The sequence below is a fragment of the Hypanus sabinus genome, chromosome 7, assembly GCF_030144855.1.
Source record: "Hypanus sabinus isolate sHypSab1 chromosome 7, sHypSab1.hap1, whole genome shotgun sequence".
Lineage (NCBI taxonomy): Eukaryota > Metazoa > Chordata > Chondrichthyes > Myliobatiformes > Dasyatidae > Hypanus > Hypanus sabinus.
This window is the reverse complement of record NC_082712.1, coordinates 47,449,220-47,461,912: the sequence shown is the minus strand read 5'-3', so window position 1 is coordinate 47,461,912 and position 12,693 is coordinate 47,449,220. Positions and strand designations below refer to the sequence as shown.

At 39.6% G+C, this 12,693-nt stretch overlaps 1 protein-coding gene across 1 annotated transcript in view; it reads right to left on the bottom strand.

Moving 5' to 3' along the window:
- LOC132396761 (SH2 domain-containing adapter protein F-like) overlaps nucleotides 1-12,693 on the bottom strand; it is a 116,769-nt gene that overhangs the window by 37,707 nt on the left and 66,369 nt on the right. The window contains exon 3 of the mRNA XM_059974629.1: nucleotides 12,272-12,472. Coding sequence (XP_059830612.1) covers nucleotides 12,272-12,472 — 201 coding nt within the window. The remainder of the gene's footprint in view (nucleotides 1-12,271; nucleotides 12,473-12,693) is intronic.

Sequence of the window (12,693 nt, the reverse complement as noted above, 5' to 3'; positions counted from 1 at the left end):
CAATGTAAATGCTATGCAAAATAGTTGTTACACTGCATTGTTTAGGGAATAATGACAAGAAAAAAAAGTCTGTACACGCTCAAATGAGTGCTGGAAGAGCACTTCTGGGTTTTTGCGATTCGCAGTTGTGGATAAGGAGGGCTGACTGTACATGCAAAAATCTATATTTATACAGGCTATAGAGCCAAGGTGAGGTCCTCAAGTGAGCAGATGTCATGGACCTCTGCTATCCACTGCATTACCCAACCATTGTGGGGATGCTGTTATAAACAAGGAGCAGGAAGAAGCAGAGAAGTGGGAAAATAAAACAAGGAAAATAGGACACTTCCATTCCAGCTTGATTATCTACAAATACCCACCTAAATTTGACACTACCTCCTACATACCCCTCTGTCAACTGTGCCACAACTTACATCATCTTTGTTTTTGACAACATGAATGAATGCTCATGGTGTATGTTATAAATAAACATTATAAAGAAAAAAACAAAGAAAAAATGGGAATTAGTCTATCATACATATCCAGTTGGCTATTTTTAAGTTTCAGATTTACTGATGTCAAAATGTGACATTGCAAAATTGTTCTGCTTTAGGTGGCCACATTGATGAGGCAGGCCTTTGGTATATCTAATATGAACTTTGAGAATTCTGACAAAGTTCCACATGAATGGTATTTCAAAAAACTAAAACACAAGGTTCAAGGGAAGGTGTAAAATTGGACCACCAGTTGGCTCAGTAGCAGAACATAAAGGAAGTGTCCTGATAGATCTTTTTATTACTACAGAGTTTTTCAGCAGGATTCTATAAAGAAATTCTATAAAGCAGGATTCTATAAAGTTCCTTGCATCATGTGCTAATGATTTAATTGTTAATATATAGTCCATAATAAATAGGTTTACAGATGACACCATGTGAGATATTTGCAGATGATCTAGCCAAAGTCAAAAGTTAATTTGTTGTGTATCACTGGGGTGTGAAGTGGCAAACAGGGCAAGGTAATGCATCTGACGCAACAAGGCAAGGAAATACACACTTAGGGGAAGGGTATTAAGAGGTGTGCAAGAACAGGGGGATCTTGGAATGTATGCCCATAGATCCTTAATAAAGTGTTCAGAGTCAGAATCAGGTTTAATATCATCAGCATATCTGTACGCCATGAAATTTGTCATTTTATAGCAGCAGTAACATTGCAATACATAATTAAATAAGAAAGGCAAGAAGAGAGGAAAAAATATTGAGGTTGTGTTCATGGGTTCATTGCCCATTCAGAAATCTGATGGCAGAGTGGTTTGAAGCGTTTGAAAGGCCCTTATGAGCTGAAGCAGGTACAAGAGTAGGGAAGTTACACACCAGCACTTCATGCACAACTAATTAAGACTGCAACTTGACCACAGCTTTTATTTCTAGTTACATTACAGGAACAAAATGTTTGCACTGGAAAGGATGCAGAAGGGATTTGAGTAGGTGGCTAGGATAGAAAATGTTAACAATAAGGAAAGACTGGATAGATGGGAGTTGTTTTCTTTGGATAGAGGTTAAGAAGAGGCTTAATTGTGTGCTGCGTCTGCGAGGCCGGTTTCGACGGAGCTTTCATTGCTTGCTGCGTCTGCGAGGCTGAGTCGGGCAGCGCTGTGGAAGTCCATAGCGGGGGTATTCCCTTCTGCCGCCGGCGTGGGATGGCAAGTCTGTCGGGACCCTGGGGACTTGTGGAAACTGTGTGGTGATTTCTTTTGAACTTACAATCCTTTAACATCTTGGACTATTTTTACTGTGCCCATGGTCTTTTTTTTAAATCAATTATGCTATTGTTTGCACTGTTGCAACTATGTGGTTTTGTGCAGGTCTTGTAGCTTTAGTTTTTGGTCTTGTTGGGTGGATTTGGAGTTCCTTCCCGGGGAACGTGCTAAGACGGTAGTGCAATATTAATACGCAGCAGCCTCTCCGGACTCTGGATTGCGGATTGCCAAACGTTATGTGGATTTTCTGGTGTAGTCTGTTTTCTCATATGCTTTTGTGATATCATTCTGGAGGAACATTCTGTCAATTTTTAACTGCATTGCATTTGTGGTTTCTAAATGACAATAAACTGAATCTGAATCTGAACAATGATGGAGTAGACAAAACAGAGCAGACCCATTTCTGTCAAGCAGAGGGGTGTTAAAAAAAATCAAAAGCCATCTTTTAGAGCAACAAATAGAGGTATTAGATGGAAGATGAGGAAGAACTATTTCACCCAGAGGCCATTAGGGGTCTGGAGCTCTGCATAAAAGAACATCTGATATCAATATTCATTCCATGAATACTTGAAGGGTCAAGGACCTAGTGCTGGAGAATGGAATTAGGCCAAATAATTCTTTTCTGACTGACACAGCTACAATGGGCTCAATGGCCTCCTTCATCATAATTATTTTATGATTTTATCTTTAAGTATAGAAAGCATGGGATTCAAGCTTACACTTCAAATCCAAAGAGACTGTGGAATGAGGGGCAGTGGAAAACAAGCAAGATAAGACACGCAAGGAGTATCATTTTTGTTCAGGTATTATTCAGGCACCTTGACCTGCAAAACAGAAAGAAGTGCTTCAGTAAGTGCTCTGAAAAGTTTTATATCATGTGCTTCTCATGGTGCAGCTAAATGCAAATTTTGTAACGTGCAGATTATGGGTATGAAACCTGCACCTGTATTAAATGTATTAGTATAAACAGAACTAAGCATTAGTCCTAATAAACACAGAATGCTGAGGTGGGTGATGGGCGCGAGCCTGAAGGTAGCGACTCATTTGGTGACATATTGCATTTATAAATGCATCAATTGAAGACACCAGTGAAGTTACTGAAATCTCTGATGGCACTGCAACCAACTCTTGGGAAATTGACTGGATGACATCCTCTGGTTGAGCAGCATTTCTTCTCCTCACCACCAGGCTTCAAGGGCGATTAGAAAACCATGGAATCTGCTTTTCCTCATGTTGTACCATGATTAAAGCTAGAATGATTTTTACAACAATTCCCAAAAATTGCAAAAAATAATCTACTTCATCTTCAAGGGTGTCCTGGGTGTCAATATCTCTGAAGATCTATCCTGGGCACAACATATTGATGTCAGTGGTTGTAGTTCATTAGGAGTTTGAGGAGATTTGGTCTGTCACCAAAGACTTCAGCAAATTTCTACAAATATACCATGGAGAGCATTCTAACTGGTCACATCATTGTCTGATAAGGAAGGGCCACTATACAAGATCGCAAAAAGCTGCAGAGGGCTGCAAGCTCAACCACTGCCAGCATGGGCACTAGTCTCCAATGTTGGTGAGGCATTTTCAAAATGCGATGCCTCAAAAAAAGGCGGCATCCATCATTATGGACCCCCATCACCCAGGACATGTCCTCTTCTCATTGCTACCATCAGGAGAGAGGTACAGGAGCCTGATGGCACACACTCAGTGTTTTAGGAACAGCTTTTTCCTCTTTGCTATCACATTTCTGAACAGACAATGAACAATCCATGAACTACTTTTAACTACTACCTTACTACTTTTGCTCCCTTTTGCACTACTTAATTTAAAATTTTTTAAATACATTGCTTATTAAAATTTAGTTATGTGATGCACTGCAACTGCTGCTGCAAAACAACAAATTTACAACATATGCTAGTGATATTAAACTTATTTTTAATTCCTGTGGTGCCTGCTCCTCATGAAGAACCAACTGAACAATGGCTGCATGCAACAGACATGTAAATTAACAGGCAGCACAAAACCTAAATTAATTGCACTGTAACATTCTCTGATTTAACTTGCTTCCTCCCTGTTTTTCCAATTATATTCTTCTGGAATTTAAGACAGCTTCCTCCAACCGTACTTGACAAAGCTTGGATGCTTTATGAACTGGGTGGGGGATAGGAATAGAGTTCAAGACACAAGCAGGTTGGCTGAATAGGCAGATAAAATTTAAAACTGAAACGTAAAGTCTTATGGTAGGATAAATGAAAGCAGTCATTACGAACTAGAGTATAACTCAAAATGAATACATGAGTAGGAAGATCTAGGACATCTGCATAATTTGTCAAAAGTAGTGGAGCTGGTTGAAAAAGCTGTTAAAAGCAAACTGCAATGTGATAATCTATAAATAGAGGGTAGAGCAGAAAGGAAGCCAATCATAAGTCTTTACTGAAACACTGGTTTAGCAATAACTGGAATACTGTGTCCAGCTCTGGGTGTCACACTGTGGGAAGAAAGATGTAAAGGCATTATTGAAGCAAGTGATTTCAGGGCTGAGTGACTGGTTGCATGGGTAGATTGGGAAGCTCAGAAAAGGAGAATTACAAGGAGATGTGATAGAGTTATTAAAAAAAAAAATCACAAGATGTGCAGGCACAAGCTGACAGGGAAACTATTCCAATTAGCAGAGGTGGGCAAGAATAAGGAAATATGGATTAAAAGTGACTGCCAAAAGAACCAAAAGTGACATAAAGATCCTTTCAAAAAATAAATATGAAGTGGGTAGTCAGGCAGTGGAAGGAGACTTCAAAAGGGCTGGTCAAGAACCTGAAAGGATTTGAAGGAATGTGGGGAGGGGGCAGGGGAAAGGACAAGCTGGAATGTTGTTACATGAGCCAGAATGGACATGGTGACTCAATTATTCTCCTATACGGCAGCAATTCTGTAGCTCTATGATTATTTTTAGTATCTTGTTAACCTACTTTAAAAATGCAAATAAGGACCCTTTGATCACTTTCCTTCTCCAAGGATAACGTAGCCAGCTTATTCCTTCAGTTTGCATTGAAACTGATCTTCCATCATTCTCGTTCTGTAAATAGTTCATTGTCAAGATATTGCTTTTACATCCGAGGGGTTGCCTATAAAGTGCATCTTCACAATTTTAAGGCTTTTAATTACAAGAAAACTGTGCTTTTATCCTACCACACCAAAACTCTGCTTAAGAATTGTTTAGAATCACCAGATATTTACATTTCACTTCTTTCTCCTAATATTAAAATAAAATTAATACTTATAAAAAAACATTTATTTTGTTAGTTTTGTTTGTTAATTTCAGTCAATTCACAGTGTAACATTTACTTCCCATCTGCCTTTTGGCAGATTTGTCACTGGAACCTACAGACTCTGCACAAATAGAATCACTATCCAAATACAAAAACTGCTACACATGCTCAAGTGGGATTTTGAACTAAACCAGCAAAGCCTCAGTCTAGGCATTGACATTTACATGCAGAATAAACAGTAGCTAAAAAAAACAGCCGCATGGAATCATCTCTATAGGGATTGGCCCATACTCACTGCGGGTCCAAAACAAAGGATTGGAATTTTACTCTGAGGCCATGTTTTGTCATAAGCTTAAGACCCATGAACTGCAGTGTCACAATTAACTGTATTCCCAGAAATGCACAGTTCAAAAGGTCATTAAGGTTTTTAATATCAAGAAAATAATTCACTGCAATATTGTGTGTGCTATGGATTTGAGGAGAGGATGTGAAGTACACCGACCCTCTGTCTATGGATAAGAATGACAGTGAACTTATGAAGTTGGCCATGTACAAATGAGACTGTTGCAAATGTCATGTGCTATTCCAGTGCCCTTTAAATCCTGCTTGCCACAAAATGGACAGTATTCAATGTCTCCTGTTGAGAAGTTGTGAAATTACTGTCACAACAGATGCCATTTCATTGGCTCTTCACGGAACCCTGTACTACCGATGCTCTTCATTTACCACAGCTCTGCATTCAATACTATCATCCTCTCAAAACTAATCAATAAGTTCCAAGACATCAGCCTCAGTACCTCCTTGTGTAATTGGACCCTCGATTTCCTCACTTGCAGATCTCAGTCAGTTCAGATTGGGAACAATAACTTCACAACAATCACGTTTGGGTGCACCACAAAGTTGTGTGCTTAGTACAGCTCAATGCCATATTTAAATTTAGTGACAACACTACTATTGGCTGGTGTCATCATCAAAGGATGAATCAGCATACAGTAGGGAGATTGAGAATTGTTGTGGCTCAATGTCAGCAAAACCAAAGAGCTGATTTATTGAGAAGAGGAGGAAACCTCCTGGAGGTCCATCAGCCAGCCCTCATCAGAGGATCAGAAATAGAGAGGGTCAGCAACTTTGAATTCCTTGGCGTTATCATTTCCGAGGATCTGTCCTGGGCGCAGCACATAACTAGCACTACAAAGAAGACATGACAATGTCTCTACTTTCCTGGAAGTTTGCGAAGATTCAGCACATCAGCTAATACTTTGATAAACCTCTGTAGAACGTTGGTGGAGAACATCCAGACTGGTTGCATCACAGCTGGGTATGGAAATGCCAATGCCCCTGAATGGAAAAACCTACAAAAAGCAGTGTATCGCAGTTAAATCCCTTCCCATCATTGAGCACATCTACAACTGGTGTTATCGGAGGAAAGCAGTACCGATCAACAAGGACCTTCACCATTCGGGCCATGCTCTCTCACGGCTGCTTTCAGGAAGGAGGTACAGGAGCCTCAGGTCACCACCAGGTACAGGAATCTCAACCATCAGACTCTTGAACCAGAAGGTCACAGAACTGAGTCACAACCATGGACTCACTTTCAAGAACTACACAGTTGACGGTCTTGATATTTATTGCTTGCTTATTTATTTATTATCGTTATTTTGATCTTTTTCTCTTTTTGTACTTGCATAGTTTATTGTCTTTTGCACATTGGTTGTTTGCCTGACTTACTGTGTGCAGCTTTTCATTCTGTTTCTTTGTATTTACTGTGAATGCCCACAAGAAAACAAATCTCAGGGTTGTATATGGTGACGTATTTATACTTTGAACTTTTAAATCATGTCAGAGACACTGCGGTCTTAAATTTTGGCAGGCTTCCAGCTACAGTGGTGGACAAAAGTATAGGTCAGGTAAAAACTAGAGCTAAGTGTCAGGAACTTGAAGCTGGGTGGGAGCTTGAATCTATAGTGCTTCAATGTTTCAGCTTGTTTTGAATTTCAGCAGCACAGAATTTGTTAAATCAGAGAGAGGAGTTTGACCTCTATATGCCATTGCAGACTTGGTGCTTCTGCCAACAGCTTGGTAGTGTGATGTTTTATTTGCTGTGAAAAGGAAGTCCATACCATATCTCTCACGAGAAGCAAAAACTAAGTGTTATAATATGGTTCTCGTTTATCAGAACATTTTTACCATGTACACAAATAATGGGTTTCTCTAATGTATAAACAAAATAATTTTCTTGATACCTTTCCTCCAGACAGGCCCTGTTGACAAATAGGTTGGCCAACCAAACCAAAGCACGTAATGAGTTGGGAGGAGATCAGGAGGTCTGGGAGTCAGAAATGTCCTTGGAGGGGGAGGTAATCATAGATCCTAGGATTGAGTGGTATGTAGACAAGGAGTAGTCCGAAATTGTGATATACAGTAATGAGGTGTATAGAACCTAGATTATTAGGTGTGAAAAAAAGCACCCCTGCTTTGTCTATTACCACAAATAGTGCTTCAAAATCCAGCTCACTCATGAATCTGGAGCTTCTACCATTTATCTTCAATATTTGAGTCATGAGAAATATCGTCTAGCTGATAACAAAAATTGTCTGCAATGGATGCATCATTAAAGTAAAAGAGAAAACGTTGTAAAAGAGAAAGAGTTATGTTTTAAGCTGAAGGTCCTTTGTCAAAACTGGGAAAAAGAAAAAGGTTGGTTTTAACGTTGCAGACAGAGTGATGTGGCGAGGCTGGAGGTGGCATGGTGAAAAGTCACTGAAGAATCCTTTTGATCAAAAGGGAGATGAAAGAAGATACTGTAGAGAGGAATGAACAAAGGGGTGTTTAAAGGCTGTAAAATTCAAGTCAGAATTATAACAATGATCCAGCAGATTAGACAATGTTAGAGATGGAAAAATGGTTAATGTTACAAATGAATATCCTACAGCAGAACTGATCAGTTCTGCATGTTACCCAAAAATTCAGCACAGGAAGATGAGATGCTGTTCCCCAAGCTAGCATTAGGCCTCTTAATAACAGTGCTGCAGGTCACAGATAGATATGTCAGACTAGGAGTGCAATGAAGAGCTAAAGTGAAATTCAGGTGGCACAAGAGACAGCAGATGCTGGAATCTGAAGCAACAAACTTCTGCTGCAGGAACTCAATGGGTCAAACAGCGTCTGTGGGAGGAAATAAAGTATTAACATTTTGCATTGAAAACCTGATTTAGGATTGAGAGTGGAGAAGGGAGTTAGCTAGCATAAAAAGAGGGGGGAGAGGTGAGACAGGAGTCTGATCTGATTGGTGGGTGACTGTAAGGTATGGGACCTTTGAAGATAATCAGCACCTGCGTGCAACTCCAGAACTGTGTTTGCATATTGAATGCCGGTACACTGTAAAGCAGCTATCCAATCTGCATTTAGTTTCATCAATGCAGAGGAAAACACCTTGTAACCAACCTGAGCACTCTTAAGATTTCAATGGCTGACCTGCTTTATTAGTCAACTAAATGAAGCATTTATTTATTTTAAAAATGTACATATACACCCCTTCGCCTTCCATCTCTAAAGGTAATGTTCATTTATTCGATCTGTATTGAAATTGATCTTTCATATTCTACACATGTATTAATATCTTCAATTATCAAAATATTCCTTTTACATTTGAGGCACTTGACTCCAATAAAATCAAGAGTGGGCGGTTTCATGGCAAGCCAAGATTATATTTGAAATGTTTTACATATATACTTCCCACGCACTCATCTGTTAAAATGTCACCTATACTTAACTTTAAACCGGGATGCTAGCCTGCAGCCTTCTCTTATGTCTGTTGCTAAGAAAGAAAATTCAGTCAAGTTTCTGGACAGCTGTAAATTTCAAGTTATTTATCATGGAGGGAATGTGTGAGCAATGCCACTACAGACCATGAGGGCTTACTTTTTCTTGGTTGAGATGGGTATTGCCTGAGGCACGTGTGCAATTTCTTTCCAGATGTTGGCCCACACTGGAAACATCTAAATCCTATTACCAGAGGACACGTGATCAATGGGGTCAGAGAGAAGGTCAATGAAGTTGCTGGGGAACACAACCAATGTAATGATGCATTATGCTGAAATCCTGAAGTTCTGCGTTATGAAAACTGCTCTCCAACAACTGTGATAGTAGCCATGCTTTGTACAAATCACAGAAGCTTTTCCCCCTTTGGTCTCCAATGACAAAGTTCCGCAAATGCTCAATACTACCCTTACTACTTGGTCCATGCATGGGATTTGGATAGCATGAGTGGGTGAAATATTGGCAAATAGGGTTTAATTTCTGAATGCATAAGGTCATGCACTTCAGTGAGTAGAATCAAAAGGGAAATATTATCTAACTGGAGGAATAAAGCAGATAAGCAAAGTACAGAGAAACCTGGGTGACCTGGACTACAGTGCAGATATTGGTTGCCTTACTAAAGGAAAGGAATACCAGAATCAGAAGGCAGTCAAAAAAGATTCATCAGACTGATTCCTAGAATGAAGGGTTAATATATCCTGAGTGGCCAAAGAAACTGATTCTGTATTCTTTAGAATTTGGAAGAATGAGGGGTAGCCTTACTGAAAGATGTATTATCCCAAGAGAGGATGACGAAGTCCACAATAGTGCAGCAGTTAGTGTAGCACTATTACAACCTGGGTCATTCCAGAGTTTGAAGTTCAATTCCAGCGCTGTACGTTCTCCCCATGACTGCATGGATTTTCCCCAGGTGCTCTGGTTTCGTCCTACAGTTCAAAGACATACTGGGTAGTAGGTTAATTAGTCATTGTAAACTGACCTGTGATTAGGCTGGTGTTAACTAAGTGGGTAGCGCAGTTCATTGTGCTGGAAGGGCCTACCTTGTGCTGTATTTCTAAATGAACAGAAGAGGAAGAGTCTCAAAGAGGATAAAGCTGTAGTCATTTAAGACAGAGTGTAAAAATTTCTTGCAGAACATGGTGAATTTCTGGAATTCTCTATGCTGAAACTGTCTTTCCATGTCCCACGTTTTCAGAAGCCTGAAACCTGAGCTAATCCATTTTGGGAATGCTGTGTGATGTTCCCTAACCATGAAACAGCTAAAGTTCTCTTTCCTTGAGTGGAGGTCCTCAGTGAGATTGTAAATATAGGAATGGGCTGTAAACTGCAGCATGGGTATTTGTCAGGAATGTTTTGTTTCAAATACTCTGCACAACATCAAAAGTAGCCCAAATATTTAGCTTTACGCTCGAGACTAAAGGGATAGTGAACAGGTAAATGTCACTTCATACAATCAAACTTCAGATGACATTTAATTCAAACTATTGCTTAATTGAGCTGTTTTTCATTAATCATCAAGCATCATATTCTGCCCAAACTACCAAATATCACTTTGGTTTCTCATTGTAAACAAAAGAAAAATCAAGCTACTGAACTTAGATTCATTATATAAATACAAACAAGGTGAGTGTACCGGAACTGGGAAATAATTCCTGTAATGCCCAAGCTATTTTTGATAACAGAGTCTGGTCATGCGATTTTCTTGCATGCAGAATGAAGATAACAGGAACACCTAAAGTTACCTGAAGTTGGTAATGACAGACCATATTCATATTTCAGCATGAAAAGGTTAATCAGATTTTGATATTGCTATAAATCCGTGATAGCACTTCAATACAGGCATTTTTATAGACAGAGCACTTCAAAAGCAAAACTCTGATGTTGATGCTTGGGTGATATTCCAACCCAATTATCCCTGCTATACCACTCCAAAGAACGGACGACAACAGTCAAACCTTACCCAAACCATCTACTGAGTGGCTTCATCTGTGGTCTTCAGTCCTATGCCTTCATACCCCTCTGCTTTTCTGATGCTCAGTGGTGGGCTCAGCCTTACCCAGTTTTCCTCATGTATTATACACAGGTAGGATTCTTTGTCGTGTATGATGCTTGGTCAGTAATGCACAAGGCATTACTAATTTTTAGCAGCAGGCTAATTAGCCTTCACACTGCAGCTGCTTACAGTGCTTTTGCAGGTCTCAACAAAACTCTAAACAATACACGTTGCTCATATTAGCACCTATGTGATGAACTCATTTCAGCTTCCAGCTGGCATTACTATTTTTCCACTTGTGTTAAGTATTAACTGTGTTCACAAGATTGTATGAAGCAAATGTCTAAACAGCTGAACAATGAGGCTCATGCTGCTACTGCAATCACTCTATTTCCCATTCTGTGATGTAAGTTTACTTATATGTGCAATTGAAATCACTTATGTGAAATTCATGCTCCATCTGTAAAAGGCATGGGCCTTAAACTCGGAACACAGTCTTAACAGGAGCATTAAGTGTTGTTCCAGAGTTAATTAAAGAGCTTTCTTTCCCCACTAGTGCCTCCTGGGGAGTGTTAGGTGCTGCTCTTCCTTAAAACAGCTTCCTGTTTAATTTTTTCATCAATGTGTATCAATTTCCTACCTATCTGTGATCACATTCAGAGTCTACTCTGCCAAAGTCCTCCATTGGCAATTGGATTTCTCCCCTCCCTCATGGTCTTTCATGAAGATGGCAGGCACAATCTCTTCAATGTGTGAAAACAGGAATATTGCTTACTCCCAAATTGTTCAACATTGTACTTAATGACTGTGAAACTCATTAACTAGTGTTATAACAAATCTTGCTATTTACCTTTATCCCTGCCCTGAAAACGTAGAAGGAAATAAATCAAACATTTACTACCACATGAATAAACTAATAAACTTCTAATTGTAAATTTGGAAGGCTCTGTTGCCATCAGTCCAGCTGAAGTGGGCACAGAGACATTATATTTCATTTATCAGTTCTCCAACCTATATGCCATGTACTGTCTGTGTCAGCAGAAAAACAAACTCAAATTACCCTTTATATCTCACACCTGTGTACACAATCCAAATCCCTGTTAGCTCCAGGTTTGGATTATCTGCACTGGCATCTTGATGCTGGCTTAGTGATTAGCAGGGAACCTTTGCCTGGAAATGAGGGAAGAAAGATACCCACTGATACAAGTCCACAAGGTGTGCAGCAAAAAAGTGCCAGTCAGTTTGAAAACTGACGCAAGTCCAACAGCATTGAAAAGGCAGGCTTTGACGACTGTTCTGCTGGTCTCATTAGAAAATGAATTTGCTGTATGCTCGATATTATAATCCAAAAGGATCATGCAACGCCACCTTTTAACACATTATTTGCCACTACTAGACAAATGACACTCCAAGCCTTCCCACACCTGACATGCAAATCTAAAATCAAACTTAAACACAGACCTGAAAAGGGTGTGACTGTAACCTTATTCCATTCCCACGGTTGGTCATATTCCTCTGCAGGCCTGGCGTCATCTTGTGGCAACCTGCTTTCTCTTGGGTAACTATCAACACTCTCTGTGTCTGAAGCTCCATTCTCTTCAGGTTCATAGGGTGTGTCATACAACTGAATTCCTTTCTTCTGACTTTCTTGCCTGTGAATCTCTGGAATAGAATCAAACCTTATGAGTGCCAGGAAGAAATATACCAAGAAAAAAGATCTGTTGAAAGTCCTTGTATTTTAATGTAACAGACTGTAAACAGACATCGTCAAAAATCAAATTAAACTATAAAGTAGCTTCTAAAAGTTTTTCCTTAATGTTACTTCCAACTACCCATTTCAGTTAAAAACAGAATTTCACAATCCATGCCTCAGCTGAGAGTTG